Raw genomic sequence first — 17,111 nt, 5'->3', positions numbered from 1 at the left:
GTGAGCAAATAAAGGTATTCACTGTTCCTAAGGCACCATATTTGCAGTAATTTGTAAAATAGCAAATAAGTAGTGAAAATCAATCCCCAAATGTAAATTTTTATGTAGAAGTTTTAGAGGAAAATATGAAAGTAACACTTATTGATACTATTTGATTAGATTATAATGAATGATCTTTTTAGGTTTAAATATATTTTTAATTCTAGTCTTTACTAATTAAAAAAAAAAACCAGAAATAGTCACTATTTGGGCTGTTAGACTCCAAGCTCTGTACTAGACTTGGGAAAAAACAAACAAATCTAGAACAATTCATTCACTCAGGGAGGTGGAGAGACTGTCTACCTAGTACCAAGTGAAAGAAAAATTTTCTTATGACATGAAAAAGTCAGAAAAATTATTCTACCATCCATAACAGACAATGAGCAAATGTATAATTAGTATAACAAATGAAAAGAAATATGAAAAGTGATGTTGGTGATTTGATTGTTCTAGCATGTAAAAAACTAATCAAACCAAACCAAAAAAGAAAAGGAAAAAAGAAAAAAGAAAAAAAAAAGAAAAACACCTAGAAGTATTTCCAATGAATAAAAAAGATATGGTTACTTCTGTGTTCATGCCTCAATAGTTACTAGAATAATTTAAAGGACTGACAACAGCACATTATGGGTGGGCAGTGCTTACATCCTAACTCTTCAGAAGAATGAATTATGACATACGGCAGTTAAATAAGTAACAGAAAAACAAGCTTGAAATATGCTGGAAGATATTTTAGATTATGAAGCAGCGTGAGTGAAAATTTAAGTGTGGTTAAAGTGTGGTCTGCTTTGTCACTTGTTCACGTTCCCTGCAGTCTCCTGCTACAGTCATCAGTGAGATTGGAAAATCAGTAGGGAAAGATGTCAAAAAGTAAGATGTGTCCAGCTTTAAAGGTCAAGATAACCAATTTGCAATTCAATATTTAGAAAGAGACCCAGAGAACATCTGTCTATGCTGAAATAATACATGGAAAGAAATGATTTTTAAAGGAAGAAAAAAGCCATAAAAGTCTAAAGTAAGGGAAGCTGGTTCAAGGGTAATTTGATGAAATAGAAATTCTAAGCAACTGAGGAGGAGTGGTGCAGAAAGTGATAAATACCCCTCCTAGCATTCCTTAGGGTACCTGATTTACTTAAGAAAGGTAAAATTACCTTTACCAAATGAAAATCAGTGAAGAAAATTCATTACTGATCTATTAATCAATGAGTTTCAAGTATATTTAAAATAGAAACAACACCCATTGAAAATTCGACTATTTAGATAAGTAGTCATATACCAATAATCTTCCCAAAAGACTTGACTCTATTAAAATAGTAATCTACATTATCAAACTAATACTAATACTTTGAGACATAAAAATACATTTCTAAATATTTTAGAGCTGGAGAGATTGCCCATTTGGTAAGGCACTTGCTGTGTAAGATTGAGGATGTAAATTGGATCCCCAAGTAACCACAGGAAAGTGTGTGCCTGTGAACCCAGGGCCAAGAAGCAAAGACAGGGCTCTCGGAGCTTTGCTGGTGAGCCAGACTCTAAAGGGGTCAGTTCTTCCCAAGACTTTGTCTCAAAAAATAAGGTGGTGGCATTTAAATCCTAGTGTCCGGGAGGCAGGGGCAGGGGCAGGAGCAGGAGCAGGGGCAGGGGCAGGGGCAAGCAGATTTCTGTGAGTTTGAGGGCAGACTTGTCTAAGTAGTGAGTTCCGAGACAGCCAGAGTGACATAGTGAGATCCTACTTCAAACATTCAAAAAACAAACACACAACAAAAACAATAAAGTGGAGGATGACCGAGGAAGACACCCAATGTCAACTTTTGGTTTACACACACACACACACACACACACACAGACACACACACACACACAGACACACACACACACACACACACACACACAGAGATACACAGATGTCACTATTTTCTGATTAATTTCAGTTACAATACCTGTTTTCAATGATGAGGTAGTGAAAGATAGCCGCAGTTTCTTTAGGCTGCATCTGTATGAGAGGTAGCAAAGCCACTATGACATGACTGAGCAGGGGTCCCAGGTAAGCGTGGTCCAGACAACGAACAAAGCAGTCCCATGCTCTAAGTGAAAAACAACAATTAACTGAAGTTTTTTTGTTTTTTTTTTTTTTTGGTTCTTTTTTTCGGAGCTGGGGACCGAACCCAGGGCCTTGCGCTTCCTAGGTAAGCGCTCTACCACTGAGCTAAATCCCCAGCCCCTAACTGAAGTATTTTAATGTTTGTAAAGTACCACCAATTAGTTGTTAGCTGAATAATGATATATGCATAAAGAGATTAAAGTAGCTTTTGATATAAAGATCAATGATACATACAAACACACAGTGATCTCTAAGTTATACTAAGTAAAACAAAACTTAAAAATGCCAACCAACCATCCAACCAACCAAATACTCAAAACAAATAAATTTCAAAGTAAAATCAGTTTTTCATGACATGATCAATACAAAAGAAAATTTGAATGTAATGTATTTATGCATTTGCTTCCACAGATAATCTATAAGAACAGTACAATTTAAAAAGATTTTTTAACTTTAGAATACTCTAAATGTATTTGAGTAAACATATCGAGAAGAAACTCTATTTGGTGGTTGGATGTGGTGATTCACAACTCCAATCTCAACACTTGTAGAGTAACATCATAGAGTTCAAGGGCAGCCTGGGCTATGTAAGAACCTTAGGAAATTTTAAAAACAAAACTCAATTTTCATCATTCCATGAACTAGGAATACAACACAATTTTTCCCTGTGATGCTAGGCAGTGAGAGCAAGCCACAGTCATAGGTTTCATGGAATCATGGGGAGTGAACAATGTATTATACTGAGTAGCTTACTACTGTGTTCAGTAGACTAATGAGATACTCAACACTTTACTACAAACAGGCTTTGTGTTACATGAAGTTGGCCAACTGAAAGCTACTGTTAGTGCTCTGAGCTCGTTTAAGCTAGGTTACATTAAGTTATGGTGTGGTAGGTTAAATATGATAGGTTAGATACATTAAAAACGTATATTGGTACAGGTTTGCAATTCCAGAAATCAGGAGCCTGAGGTAGCAGTATGGGCAAATACACACACAAACCAAATCTAACCAATCCAAACAAAAAAACCCAAACAACAACAAAATCAAACAAACATACAAAGAAAACCCCAAAAAGACAGATGTGATGGCACACACCTATAAACCCAGCTCTGCCCACAGAAAGTTCCAGGCCAGTCTAGGAACCATGGAAGATGAAAGAAGTAAGTGGGTGAAGAAGTTTTATGTCATCCTGATATCAGCAGAATCATTTGGAAGAGGTAATCACAACTGAGAAAATGCTCCCAAAAGATCAGCTGGTGGACGGACGATTGACTTGGGTGGGTCCATAATAAATGGGGTGGTGCCATTTCTGGGTGAGTGGTTCTGGATGGTATAAGAAAGCACACTGAGGGCTGGAGAGATGGCTCAGTGGTTAAGAGCATTGACTGCTCTTCCAGAGGTCCTGAGTTCAAATCCCAGCAACCACATGGTGGCTCACAACCATCTGTAATGAGATCTGATGCCCTCTTCTGGTGTGTCTGAGGACAGCTACAGTGTACTTATAAATAATAAATAAATAAATCTTTAAAAAAAAAAAAAGGAAAGAAAGAAAGCACCCTGAGCAAGCTGTGAGATGCAATCTCATAAGCAGCATTCCTTCATGGCTTGTTTCAGTTCCCATCTCCAGGTTCTTGCCTTGCTTGAGTTCCTGCCCTGACTTCACACAGTGATGGACTATAACTTGAGAGTTAAAAGCTATTACAGCAACAGAAATCCTAATGGGACCAAAAAAAAAAAAAAAAAAAAAAAGTACCAGAATCATGCTGTCAATCATTGCTGTGACAAACCTGATGTACTGGCAGGTTTGTGTGTCAACTTGACACAAGCTGGAGTTATTACAGAGAAAGGAGCCTCCCTTGAGGATTATGCCTCCATGAGATCCAGCTGTAAGGCATTTTCTCAATTAGTGATCAAGGGTGAGAGGGCCCAGCTCCTTGTGGGTAGTGCCATCCCTGGGCTGGTGGTCCTGGGTTCTATAAAAAAGCCTACATGAAACTGCATGTCCTGTGTCTGCATGTCTGCAGAGCCAGAGGAATATGTGAGTCCTTTAGAGCCTAGAAGAGCATAAGTGAATGCAGACACTGGACACTGAGTGATTCATACTGTTGGGAATTTGGCTTTGCTCTGTTCGGAACGTGACTGTGCTCTGGTCCTTTCCTCTTGGAGGAAGAAAGTACATAACTTATTTTTGACTTTATAGAAGCCCACAGTTAAGAGACTTAGAAATTTTAGAGAGACTTAAATTTTATAAAGAAATTAACTTTTAAAGTGTTTGGAAGTTTAGACGGGGACTTTTAAAAGTTAGCATGTTTTATATGTGACATTAATTAATTGGAAATGATCAAGAAAAAAAGTTACGACTTAACAAGTGATGGGGCTGTGCATCAAGACGACAAAGGTCAACTGTGCTGGCTACTTCACTGCCAACTCGACACAAACTAGAGTCATTTAGGAAAAGAACACCTCAATTGAAAAAAGTGTTCCAATCAGATCAGCCTGTGATAAGAACTCACGTTAGAATTACCCAGAAATACAAGAAAACATTTCAAATATGATGGTTATTTACCTGCAGCATAACTCAGGGAAATCATCCTTGAATCTCAGTCCAGTTCTCAGTGTGGTCATCATCTTTACTCTCACAGAACTAACATGCTTAGGTCCCATCAACTTCATCAAAGACATCAAACTAGTCAAGGCCTACAAAGAAAGTTGAGTTTGTTAAAAAAGAACTTGTAAACAAGATGCCAGAGAGACAAGTGATAGAAACAATTGCTTCCTACCTAAATGTCAAGGTATCAATGTATGTGACACAAAAGATCTAATAAATGCTGGCCAATTTTTTGGTCAACTTATATGAGAACCAAGAATCTGAAAAACAAATTGCATTCTTATTTTTGTTGCTCTTGAAGTTGTATTGCTACTATGGTCCAATAAATCAGGATATGATACATCTAAATTTTTTCAAATATTTTTCATATCATTAGTGTAAATACAGATATAGATTGAATTTGAAGTTATTTATAATATAATTTAAGCAGTATGTTTCATAATGGTCAATAATAGTCTTAATGATTCTAAATTCAAGATGTCCTTTATTTAATACAGCAAACAACCACCAGATAGCCTTAAAACAGAAACAGAATGCAGTACTGTCTTAGTTAGGGTTACTACGCCTGTGTTTAAACACCATGGCCAAAAGCAAGTTCAGTTGGAAAGAGTTTATCTGGCTTATGTCTCCACATCACTCTTTACCACTGAAAGAATTCAGGACAGGAACTCAAATGGGGCAGGAACTTAGAGGAAGAAACTGATGCAGAAGCCATGGAGGGGTGCTATGTATGGACTTGCCCCTCAGGGTTTACTCAGGCTGCCTTTTTTTTTCTTTTCTTTTTTTCGGGGCTGGGGACCGAACCCAGGGCTTTGCGCTTGCTAGGCAAGCGCTCTACCACTGAGCTAAATCCCCAACCCCTCAGGCTGCTTTCTTACAGCACCCAGGACCACCAAGCCTAGAAGTGGCCCCACCCACAGAGGGCTGGACCCTCCCTCATTCACCAATTAAGAAAATGCCCTATACGCTTGGCTACAGCCTGATCTTATGGAACTATTTTCTAAACTGAGGCTCTCTCCTCACCAGTGACTATACCTTGTGTCAAGATGACATAAAACTAGCCAGCACAGGTACCAAAACATGGAAGCTCTTTATGGCTTTGTAACATGAATTCCACTTTCCTTAGACGTACACTCAACCATTTCTTCATTTAGCATAAGTGTCTGGGAAGCCATTTAGATAGCATATAAGTTACTGAAAATTTACTAGTTAAAACTGAAATTATAGGCAATGACCGTTAGAATTTGTAGCTAAATTTTGCTGTCTTATGTGGATCCTTAAAGTTATCAGAAGGGGAATGCATTCTGAAATAAAAGGTGCTACTGGACCAGCAAGGTAGCTCTTAAGGTAAAGGCTTGCTGCAGAGCCTGACAACCTAGTTCTAGCCCTAAAACCCATACAGTCGGAGTATACTGACTCATCCATGTTGCCCTCTGACCTCTATGTGAGCACTGTTGCATACTCATGCTAACACACATATACACTAAGAACAGAAATACCAACAGTAGACCCAGGTGAACCAATAAAATTTTTTTTTTAAATGCTCATACGCTTTTTTTTAAAGATTTATTTATTTATTTTGTATATGAGTACACTGTAGCTGTCTTCAGACACACCAGAAGAGGGCATCGGATCCCACTACAGATGGTTGTGAGCCACCATGTGGTTGCTGGGATTTGAACTCAGGACCTCTGGAAGAGCAGTCGGTGCTCTTAACTACTGAGCCATCTCTCCAGCCCGAACCAATAAAATTTAATTATACAATTGACATTGAAGTTCTCAGGTACTGCTGGCTTAAGTTTTCAACTGTGCTAGATGTCATGATGGCATGGGCCTGCAGACATTAGTATTATTACCTGACAAGTTGAAAACTAGCTGAGCAAGGTGGCTGTCATGATCCCAGCATACAGGAGGCTGAGGCAGGAGGACTACCAGAAGTTCAAACACACCCTGAGCTATTATAACAAAAGTAGAGAGTTAACCTAGAGACTCTGACCAAAGATACTGATTCTGAAATGTTCTTTGAATCTAGAATCAAGTTGTAGCGGAAGTTATTTTTGTGTATTTAGTATTTAGTGTATTTAGTGTCGAATTCTTTACGACAGCTTGAGTTGGTTTCCTAATTTTCATCATTAGTGAAAGAGCTGCCAATGGTACAATTTCTATTTTTACAATGTCTAAAGAACAAATATATAACCAGTAATAAATATCAAATGTTTGGTTGCTTTTCCTTTTTGACAGTCTCATACTTAGTTAAGGCTTGCTTGGAACTCAAGATGTAGCCCAGGCTAGCATTACGCTCTGAGCCCTGCACATGCTGAAATTACAGGGGTGAGCTACCACACCCAGCTTGTTCCATGACTTTTTCTACTTGAATGTTTAAACTAGATGCAGAACTCATAGTATTCAATATAAATTTTATTCTAGTGTCTTGGAATTCAAATATCACCACTTACCATTTTTTTATCTTCAATACCAACACTGGAGCTCAGTAACTGCATATTAAAAAAGGCTAGAATGCCCAACAATTTCGGTTGCAAATAATCAGCCTATGGATTTAAAGAAAAGATGTTATATGTTTTACATATATTAAGTGTCTCTCTTCTTTTCCTCTGAACTGGAGATTTACTACAGAACTTCAAATGGAACTGTACCACTGAACTATACCAGGCAGGAAATGGCAGGAAAAGAGCTAGTGATGAGTGACAATTTAAATATGTTCTAAGGTAGCATGGCTTAAGGTTGAGGCATGTGATTTTGGTTACCTTAGGGTTGTATGCATGGCTGAGGGCAGATGAGGAAGAATCTGTACTAGTGTATCGTGAAGAGGAATTAGTTATCTATCTAGCATACAGAAATTTTGCCAAGCAAAGAAAACATTTGTTTTTCAAGCCCGAATTTACCTTTTGGTTTGTGAACTTACTTTAAAAAAAAATCCTCAGGTTTTTTTTGAGATTGGCCAAATAATGGGTTTCATCACAGCGGCTCCAAAATATGTTTTGTGAACTTCTAATTTAGATTGGAATTAAACTTTGGCATGAGAAACTGCAATTCACTAATTATATGGTTCTAATTTATGGTCTTAAATAAAACGTAGGAATAGGTGGCATCAAGTCTATATAAATATTCTAATTTTAAAGTTCTTGGCATTGAGCCAAACAGTACTTTGACTATGTCTATCTCCATTCACCAAATACCTGTGTTTCTATGCTATCGTGCCAGGCACATGGGTTTGGATAGGCAACGGAATATATGGCAAATTAGCAGGAGGCACTAGATAAATTCAAACATAACCATGACTGATAGGGGCTATAAGGAAACAAATGTGAGCACGTGGTAAAAATTGGATAAATCAGTTTAGGTAGGGGTGATAAGGAAACTGTGAATAGTAAAAAGCACCCAGGGAATTATTAATATAAGTACAGAGACCATCTAAAGCCAACAACTACAAATCTGAAAGTTTGCCATTTTTAAGAAACAAAGCAGTGAAAAGAAGAACTGAACAAAAGGTGGGTTGGAAAGGCATACTGTCACACATGGTCTTACAGAGTTTATTCGAAGAGCTCACTTATTGTTCTCGGGTTTTGGTTGAAGCAAATGAGTAGATGACGGTACAAAGTACCATTGCCCAAAGTAGGGAAGATGAGGGGAAGTCAGGAAGGAAGAATACAGATTCTTTGGGGGCTGAAGTTACACACAGATGGCTCAATAGTGAGCCATCTTGCTGGGGAGGGTGTCAACTTGACACAGGCTAAGATTATCTGAGAGGAGGAAATCTCAGTGAAGAAAATGCTTTTATAAGGTTGGACTAAGCAAGTATATAGAACATTCTCCTAATTAGTAATTAGTAAGGAAGGAAAATATCAATTAAAACTTAAAGAGATACTTACGTTTGGAAAACAGATGAGAGGAGTTTCTTGGGTTTTATAAGTAAGGTACAGAAAAGGAGAAAACCAAACAAACTAAATTCCATGTACCGTGTCCCTTACCATCAGTTCAGGCGATGTGATATCTCGTGGTCCTTGATACGGATCATCACTAGATGCAAATGAGGCAAGGATTGACAAACCATTGAAAACTTGTTGATAATGTTCTCCAATACGCAGCAATAATTCATTGTGCAATCCTTGAAAATCCTGTCTTAACAGGCTCCCCAACTCAATTTCTGTTTCATTCTAAAGATATTAAAACATTTTCCTCATGTTAGCATCCAATTTAAATGCACTGATTTTTAATGTGTTTTTAGTAAATCAAGAGCTCTAAGTCAAGTGGCACAGTTCACTAATAGTACTAAGAAAGAACATTGGCAATGGATTCTAATCTTGTTCTCTCCTGATAGGTCTCCCATGAGCTGTATACAATGAAGAAAAGTGATCAGACTTAATTTTGAAATGAAATTTAAAAATGAAAAGTCTTATGCTTGCCTAAGGTCTTTCTGCACCAGCAAAACAGTATTTACAAATGCATAGGCCCTGGGAGTAAAAACAGTGTTCACAGCATGGTTTCGTTCAGAATGCGGGAGTTTAAATTCTATCTAGCTGTCATTTATAGGCTGTCCTGTGATGTGGACAAATTACCTAATCTAACCTAACCTCATTGCCTTAAGTGTCATCATCTGTAAAGCAAAACACTGCCTGAATGTTTCTATTTAAAAACACAAATACCAATTCTTTTGAACACTATTATAATTCCATACTTGACTTTAAAACACAAGTTGTTGTCAAAATGAGGGCACATTGAAAATATTGTATAAAACTAGCTTTGGGCTATACATTTAAGATGTATGTGAAACAGGAATGAATTCTGTGTTTAGATTTTGGTTTCATTCTCAAGATATCTCATTGTGTATTTGTGTGGGCGTGTGCGTGTGTGTGTGTGTGTGTGTGTGTGTGTGTGTGTGCGCGCGCACGTGCGCGCACGCACAAAAAGAATCTGAAATCTGGTCTCAAGCATTTTGTATAAAAGATAAACTATGCTCCCTCTATCTTGCCAAGTAACTTAAGTGACCCAGATAGCATAGAGCGAAGTTTTTGACATGTAGTATGCAATCCATAAATACTGTCATTCTGTTTCTGTAACACACAGGTTAATGCTCTTGAGATGAATGAAAACAATTAATAGTCATTAGTCCTCAAGTGAGAAGACACCTGCTGTCCTCTTAGAGAAAAATGAAATTAAGGTCCTCTGATCCCATAGTCTTATATTCCTCAAAGACACTGCTGTTAATATAAAATCAAAAAAGAAGCCTAAGCTATAATTTTAAATTTAAAAATTAGCTAGACATGCAAATTTAACAGCCTAAACCCATAATGAAGCCTAAACCCACAACGAAATGAGTCCCAAAAGTTGTTCTCTATCTCCACACACGCATAAAGGTCCATGCACTCTGTCTTTCCCACATGCACTAAAATAGTAAGATTAATCTGTTTTCTTATTATACACAAGAGTGTTCTGCCTATATGTAGGTGTATGTTCATGGGTGCTTGGTGCCATAGAGGTCAGAGGAGGGTCTCAGACCCCTTGGATGTGAAGTTACAGGAAGATATGATCTGCCATGTGAGTGTCGGGAACTGAACACAGATTGTTAGCCTTAAGCCATCTATCTCTCCAGTCCCACAAAAATTTAATATTTTAAAGTGGGAAGAATTGAAATCAAATTATAATCAGAGCAGCAAGTAAATAAACCAAATACAGGCATATGATTAAAGACAGTTATCTCTTCCTATAATTACTTGTACAATATCAGCTTACTTAAAACTGTAATCAGCACAAAAATCACTAAAATTATATAAAAACCACAGGCCCGTGAAAGGATGACTATTCTATCTCATTATAGTAAATGATCAGAAAAAAATACCAAAAAAATGTTATTTAGAATCCTCCCAAGACAATGATTACTTTTTAAATGTAGGAGTGCTCTGTCTGCATGTACACCTACATACCAGAAGAGGGCATCAGATCCCATTACAGATTGTCTTGAGCCACCATGTGGGTGCTGGGAATTAAACTCAGGACCTCTGGAAGAGCAGTCAGTGCTCTTAACAGCTGATCCATCTCTCCAGCCCGACAATGATTATGTAACACAATAATATTTATACAAATTCTTACAGTATAAGCTATAAATTATGGCCCTTCCTATATTACAATGTTACAATAGTTTTTCCAATAATGTTAATTTAAATAAAAGAACAAAATACATACAAATATTCAAATACCTTCAGATAATGAAGGGCACGTTCTAATTCATCTTTGGAACAAGAACAAACCAAATGAGAAAAAATATATTTGAAGTTATTTATTAAAATCTCTCGACGGTTGACATTTAATTGTTTCCCTAAAGTTCGGATGAGAGCCGATGCTGCAGGACTTGCTTTGGCGGCCAGATCAGGAAGTAGAACTTGTAATGTCCTCTGGAAAAAAACACAGTAATTATCAAAAAGTACACTTGTCTGGGTGATAAACTGTTCAAATAAGCCATCCACAAGAAATACTTTTTAATGTTACAGGAAGTTAAGTATGGAATCGTACTTGTTTTCAGCTTCGTCACTCCTCACTAGACTATAACAGACGGATGACATTACTATGATTCAGGGTCTGAATAAAAGTGTAGAGAATAGCCAGTGCAAACTGAAAGAATGTCTTAGATCATAGAATTGGTGCTTCATAATTACAGAAAACAGGCAAGCCCCAGGGCGTGATAAAGAAACCAAACTGCCCACAAAACTTCCAACCCAAAATTTATCCTGTCTACAAGAAACACAGGCACAGGGATGGGGCAGAGACTGAGGGAATGGGCTACCAATAACCAGCCCAACTTGAGACCCATGCAGTGGGCAAGCACCAATCCCTGACATGATTAATGATGCTCTGTTATGCTTGGTGACAGGAGCAAGTTGTCCTCTGAAAGGCTCCACCCAGCAGCTGACCCAAACAGATACAGACACCCACAGCCAGTGAAGCAGTTAAGCACATCTAACATCCCAATACTGCAACAAATCTTTCCTTTTTGGTCTATTTCTTTTAAGGTCTAGCTCATTAAATTACCATAAACTCCAAAGGGAAAATAGTTATTTTGTGTATTTATTCTACATGTCCTAATGATTATAACTCCATGTTAAGTCATTACTCTAAACCTGGGATGTAACAATGAACAAGATCCAAGCCTTGCTTTCAAGTGTGAGATTCTGTCACACTTGAAGTGTGACTTGAAGTGTGAGTCTGAGGCAAGAGAGAACACTTGACACCGACCTGTGCTACAGAATGAGACTCTGTCTTAAAGAAAAAAGAAAGAAAAAGAAAACAACAAAGTTACAAATAGGATTCCCTTCAGACATACCATATGCCTTTTAACTTTAGTTATACTTAGCTTAAGGTGGTTGCATAGTATGTCTTAAATTTAGACATTAAGTTTCTTCTTAGAGTTTTATTTTGCCACTGGGTAATGTTGCAATAAATATTTGTGGGTTTTGATGAAATTAATAAGGTATGAATCTGTGGTTCCTATTTTCTTTGTATATATAATCAATTTATAAGCAACTTAAGTTTGTTAAAATAATACTATAGGGAAAACTCCTGTATGAACTGTTATCACAATTTATTAAGACTAACAATAAACCTGACTTTGAGGGAAAGATAAAAAGATAAAATGCTCCATTACCCTTTAAAACTTAGCCCTAATGAATTTCAGAGTCTTCCTAAACTATCCCATGCTACAAAGTCTATCATTCGAATTCACAGCAGATCATATCACTAATTCTCTATTTTAGAATTCAACTTCTTACAGGTAAATATTAATTTTTCAATGACTAATGGAGCCCAGGACACTATTGAAAACATAAGAGTTAACCAGATTATGGTATCATTAAATATGATATATAGAACAATAAATAAATAAATAAATAAATAAATAAATAAATAAATAAATGTTTAAGTTATACTGTGTAATCAATAATCTCTGTCAAAGTAAAAATAAATACACAATTTAAGGGCTCAGGAGATAGTTCAGGTGGTAAAGAGCACGCCGTGTAAGCATGAGGATGTAAGTTCAATCCTCAGCAAACAGCTAGGCATGGTGACAGAAGCCTTTATTCCCAGTGCTATGGAATCAGAGACAGAGAGATGTTAAAGGCTTGCTGCTCAGCCATTCAAATTTACTTGGCAAAAACTCCAGGGCACTATGCTGGGACTCTGTGCCCAACAACCACACCCCCAAAATTGATGGACAGTGCCTGAGCAACAACAGCCAAGGTTGTCTTCTGATGTATACACACACACACACATAAAGCATGTAATTTTAAAAATCTAAGGGTCATATGGTCCTAAATATACTTGTGATGGTTTGTATATGCTTGGCCCTTGGAGTGGCATTATTGGAAGGTGTGGCCCTGTTGGAGTAGGTGTGTCACTGTGGGTGTGGGTTATTAAGACCCTCATCCTAGCTGCCTGTAAGCCAGTCTTCTCCTAGCACCCATCAGATGAAGATGTAGAACTCTCAGCTCCTCCTGCCTGGATGCTGCCATATTCCTGCCTTGATGATAATGGACTGAACCTCTGAACCTGTAAGTCAGTCCCCATTAAATGTTGTCATTGTAAGAGTTGCTTTGGTGTCTGCTCATTAAACCACACCTAGGACAGTACTTGTAAGGTTTTCTATAAAAATAAACAAACAGAATGAAATAAATGAAATGTTGAAATCAACGCTTCAAGTAGGTCAACTACATACACACACACACACACACACACACACACACACACACACACACACCCCAACTTACTGTCAGGAAACGATTAAGATCAGGAAAGTCAAAAACATTGGCAATTTCTGATAAGGTATTTAAAGCCATTTCTCTGTGATGAGCAACATGTTGTTTTCGCATCTCAGCAGTCTGGCAAGGAGTACTTGGGAGTGCTGTCATCTGACTGGAGTGGAGAGATTCTACCAAAAACTAAAGCAAAATTTTTTCTTAGTTTTCAAATGAAGGAAATGCAACCAAACCCCACTCCCTGCCCACCAACAAATAATTTTTAAGCTAGCATAAAGGATAGCTTTAAGTTCTATACTGCCATAGTTGGACTCATTCCATTCACTTTAATGAAGTAGATTATGTCATAATCCTACTTTGGAGAAAAGTAACCAATTTTTTTTTTTTTTCCTTTGGAGCTGAGGACCAAACCCAGGGCCCTGTGCTTGCTAGGCAAGTGCTCTACCACTGAGCTAAATCCCCAACCCCAAAAGCAACCAATCTCAGTTAAGAAACTTTAATATCATGATGAAGGTAAGAACGATACTTTAATATGGCCTAACTTTTCAGACATTGATGATTTGTTTCTGAAAACAAAGTGTCCCATTTACAATACCATCACTAAAAAGGCTAAAAAATGACTCCCCAAACTTAACAAGAATATAATAATGTAACACATTATTAAAAGATGATATTCCCTTTCATTTATGACCCATATCTTCAGGCCATTATCCTTAAATACAAATGGCAAAAATTCATTTCTAAATAAGTATAACTTAAAAAATAATCTTTTAAAACAAGCAAAATAAGAAGACATGCATATACTGTTTTCCTTAAGCCCAGTCTGGTCTCAAAATTCTGGACTCAAGCGACCATACACTTCCAAGTGAAGTAACAGAGACTATCAACACACACACTACTTTGCCTGGCTTCAACTTCATTTTTAACTCCTGTAAAATGTTGCTATTGTCTTTTGAAAGGCTGAATGCTGGTTCTCACCTGACAGATTGGTTTCTTATATTGACTGAAAAAATTCTGTAGTTTAACACTTTTGGCTGCAACTAGTGCTCGGATCTCTGTGTATGCCGCTCCAGAGACGGATGCAGACTTAGACAACAAGCAATGCAGTAAATGCAAGAGTGCAAAAGGTATCAAATCTCCTTTTGCTGCCCTGAAAATAAAAACACGGGTATACAGGAAGTCAGTGTCTCAGAAACTAATGCAGACACATAATTAAATATATGGAGATCATATTTTTTTCCATAATATACATCTTATACCACAATTTATTATTTTCTTTTTTTTTTCAGTACAGTAGGCATGTATTCTACCACTGGACTACATCTCCAGCCCTCACATCTCTAATACCAGGCACATAAGCCAGTGACAAAAATAAGTAAGTTTCAATTCAAATACTGTCAGACATACCTTCCAATATCCCCTGTTGTAAGAATCAAGGTGTCCTTCAGCTCATTACTCCTTGATATCTGGGCATGTGTATATGCTTCCTTCATTCTTAACACAAAAAGCTAAGAAAGCGAAGTATATGGTCAGAATAGTTCTATGCCTAGGTTTATAAAAACCTGTATGTTTTAATTTAAGATTTCTAACCTCTTTTATGAATCCATCTTCAGAGTTCAAAGATTCCAATATATACTTGATATTTCCACTAAAAGCTATTCTAACATCCTTGTCTGGATCTTCCATCAAATTTAATAAAGTGCCAAGAACTGCTTTTACCTCTGTTTCATCTTCTTGAAAATCAAGATGCTTACAAAGATGATGCAGATTGTCTATGAAAGCTAAAGCAAGATAGTATATGTTTTACATATTTTCCAATTGGACATATGTAACAAAGTTGTACTTAAAAACACTGTCAGCAAATAAAATACAGCAAACAATCCCATTTTGCCTTTTATGTCAATATTTGGGTATACATGGCATACATAATTTAAGGAGATTACTGTAGAACTTATTAATTCATTTGTTTGGTTTTGTGGTTCTTTTGTTGTTTTTTTATTTTGAGATAGGTCTCACTGTAGAAACCTGGCTGACTGGCCTGGAACTCAAGTCTGTAGACCAGTTGGCCTTGAACACAGAGATCCACCTGCCTCTGCCTCCTAATGCTAGTATCAAAAAGGCATGTGCCACTACAGCTGGCAAACTTACCAATAATTTAGATTACTTCATACTTAGGAAGTTATATAAATGATTTAAATTTAAAATAAATTCCAGTATCTAAGTTATCAAAAGATCGTTTTTAGGCTTTATAGATTATTACCTATTAGACTCAAAAAAAAAAAAAAAAAAACCAACTCTAACTGATGCAACTGAGAGGAATCTTAGTCTTACTGTTAATTTTATAGAACTTAGGGGTCCATAGAATCACTTATCAACTATCTTGTGAATAAACTGCAAGTTACCATGTAAACCCACGATCTTCCTGGTGCACCTGTAACCTCAACCCTACAACAAGCTCATACTCCAGTATCACTGCAAAGTGCTTTTAATTCCAAAGTAATTACTCACCAAGTTTTACTGGACTAGGTGTATTTTTAGTCAGCAGGAAAAGGAATGGCTTGCAAACGGAAGCTTTTACTTGAGAAGATGAACATTCATGTTGAGAAGTGGCTTTCAGGTTCTTACAGAACAAGTCCACAGGTCCAAAGAAAGGCTCTACCGAGGAACTTGTCAAATAAAACATGCCATGAAGAGTACAGACAAGTTGACCAAGGACAGAAGCAAATTCTTTCTTGACCACGTGAGAATCATCTTTGACTCTATCTCTGGAGAAAAAGAATAAGTACGAAATCTTCCTAGTAAATATTTTAGATTAGACTCTCTCCATTTGAGATAAAAGGAAAAAATAAAATTTAGAAGAGAAAAATAAAATTTTCAAGTTACAAGCAATATTTGCTGTCTGTATTCTGCAATAATAACTTGGAAAGTCAGATTAATGATTTATACAGTCAAATTATATTGTCAAATCAAATTCTTAATACATACATTAGCATCTTGGGAATTTGATTACAAGAATTCTCCTGCTGCAATAAGATAAAAAATCCTTTAACACAACTAGTCCGGATTACTTCATGGGAGCTCTTCAAGGCCCAATTATAAACTGTTGTTCTCCAGTCAAGGAATATTCTTTTTGGAAACAGTGTCAGAAGAAACACGCATTGTGACTGTGCCTGTGGAGCTAAACAGAATTAACTTTATGAAACAAGATTTCTTTAGAAACGTTTGCTGATTATTTTGAGGTATAGGGCAAGTATACTGTTACTATACCAAACTCCTTTCTGTACTCTTCTGAATATTCTCCTTTTAATTATTGAAAAATGTATGATAAAGTATTATAAATCCTATACAGAGATCAGTTAAACACAACAAAATAAGCTACACACAGACACTTTTGTGACTACTTACAGTAACTTTCCCAAACCCTCTGGCTTAACCGCAGAAGGTTAGTAGCAAATGTGGTCATCTTTAAAGAGTTATCATCAGAATAGGAATAAATCCAAGGAAGTGAGAGCATTCCACATAACTCTTCCAGAACATGATCTTGAAATGAACTTTTTACTACAGAGACAGACAAAAGGACATAAATTAATCTATTCCTTCATGA

At 36.8% G+C, this 17,111-nt stretch overlaps 1 protein-coding gene across 4 annotated transcripts in view; it reads right to left on the bottom strand.

Annotated features, from left to right (window-relative positions):
* Positions 1–17,111, bottom strand: part of Atr (ATR serine/threonine kinase) — a 97,444-nt gene that overhangs the window by 68,613 nt on the left and 11,720 nt on the right. For all 4 annotated transcript variants that reach the window (XM_063266146.1, NM_001427167.1, XM_006243600.5 and 1 more), the window contains exons 8-19: positions 16,913–17,065; positions 16,493–16,685; positions 16,016–16,272; positions 15,098–15,288; positions 14,915–15,015; positions 14,486–14,657; positions 13,520–13,690; positions 10,961–11,155; positions 8,735–8,920; positions 7,202–7,294; positions 4,704–4,834; positions 1,977–2,120 (exon numbers count right to left, since the gene is read on the bottom strand). In XM_063266146.1, coding sequence (XP_063122216.1) covers positions 1,977–2,120; positions 4,704–4,834; positions 7,202–7,294; positions 8,735–8,920; positions 10,961–11,155; positions 13,520–13,690; positions 14,486–14,657; positions 14,915–15,015; positions 15,098–15,288; positions 16,016–16,272; positions 16,493–16,685; positions 16,913–17,065 — 1,987 coding nt within the window. The remainder of the gene's footprint in view (positions 1–1,976; positions 2,121–4,703; positions 4,835–7,201; positions 7,295–8,734; positions 8,921–10,960; positions 11,156–13,519; positions 13,691–14,485; positions 14,658–14,914; positions 15,016–15,097; positions 15,289–16,015; positions 16,273–16,492; positions 16,686–16,912; positions 17,066–17,111) is intronic.

Source organism: Rattus norvegicus, chromosome 8, assembly GCF_036323735.1.
Source record: "Rattus norvegicus strain BN/NHsdMcwi chromosome 8, GRCr8, whole genome shotgun sequence".
NCBI classification, from domain to species: Eukaryota; Metazoa; Chordata; class Mammalia; order Rodentia; family Muridae; genus Rattus; species Rattus norvegicus.
Note: the sequence above shows the minus strand (reverse complement) of the source record. Positions and strands in the feature narration are given on the sequence as shown.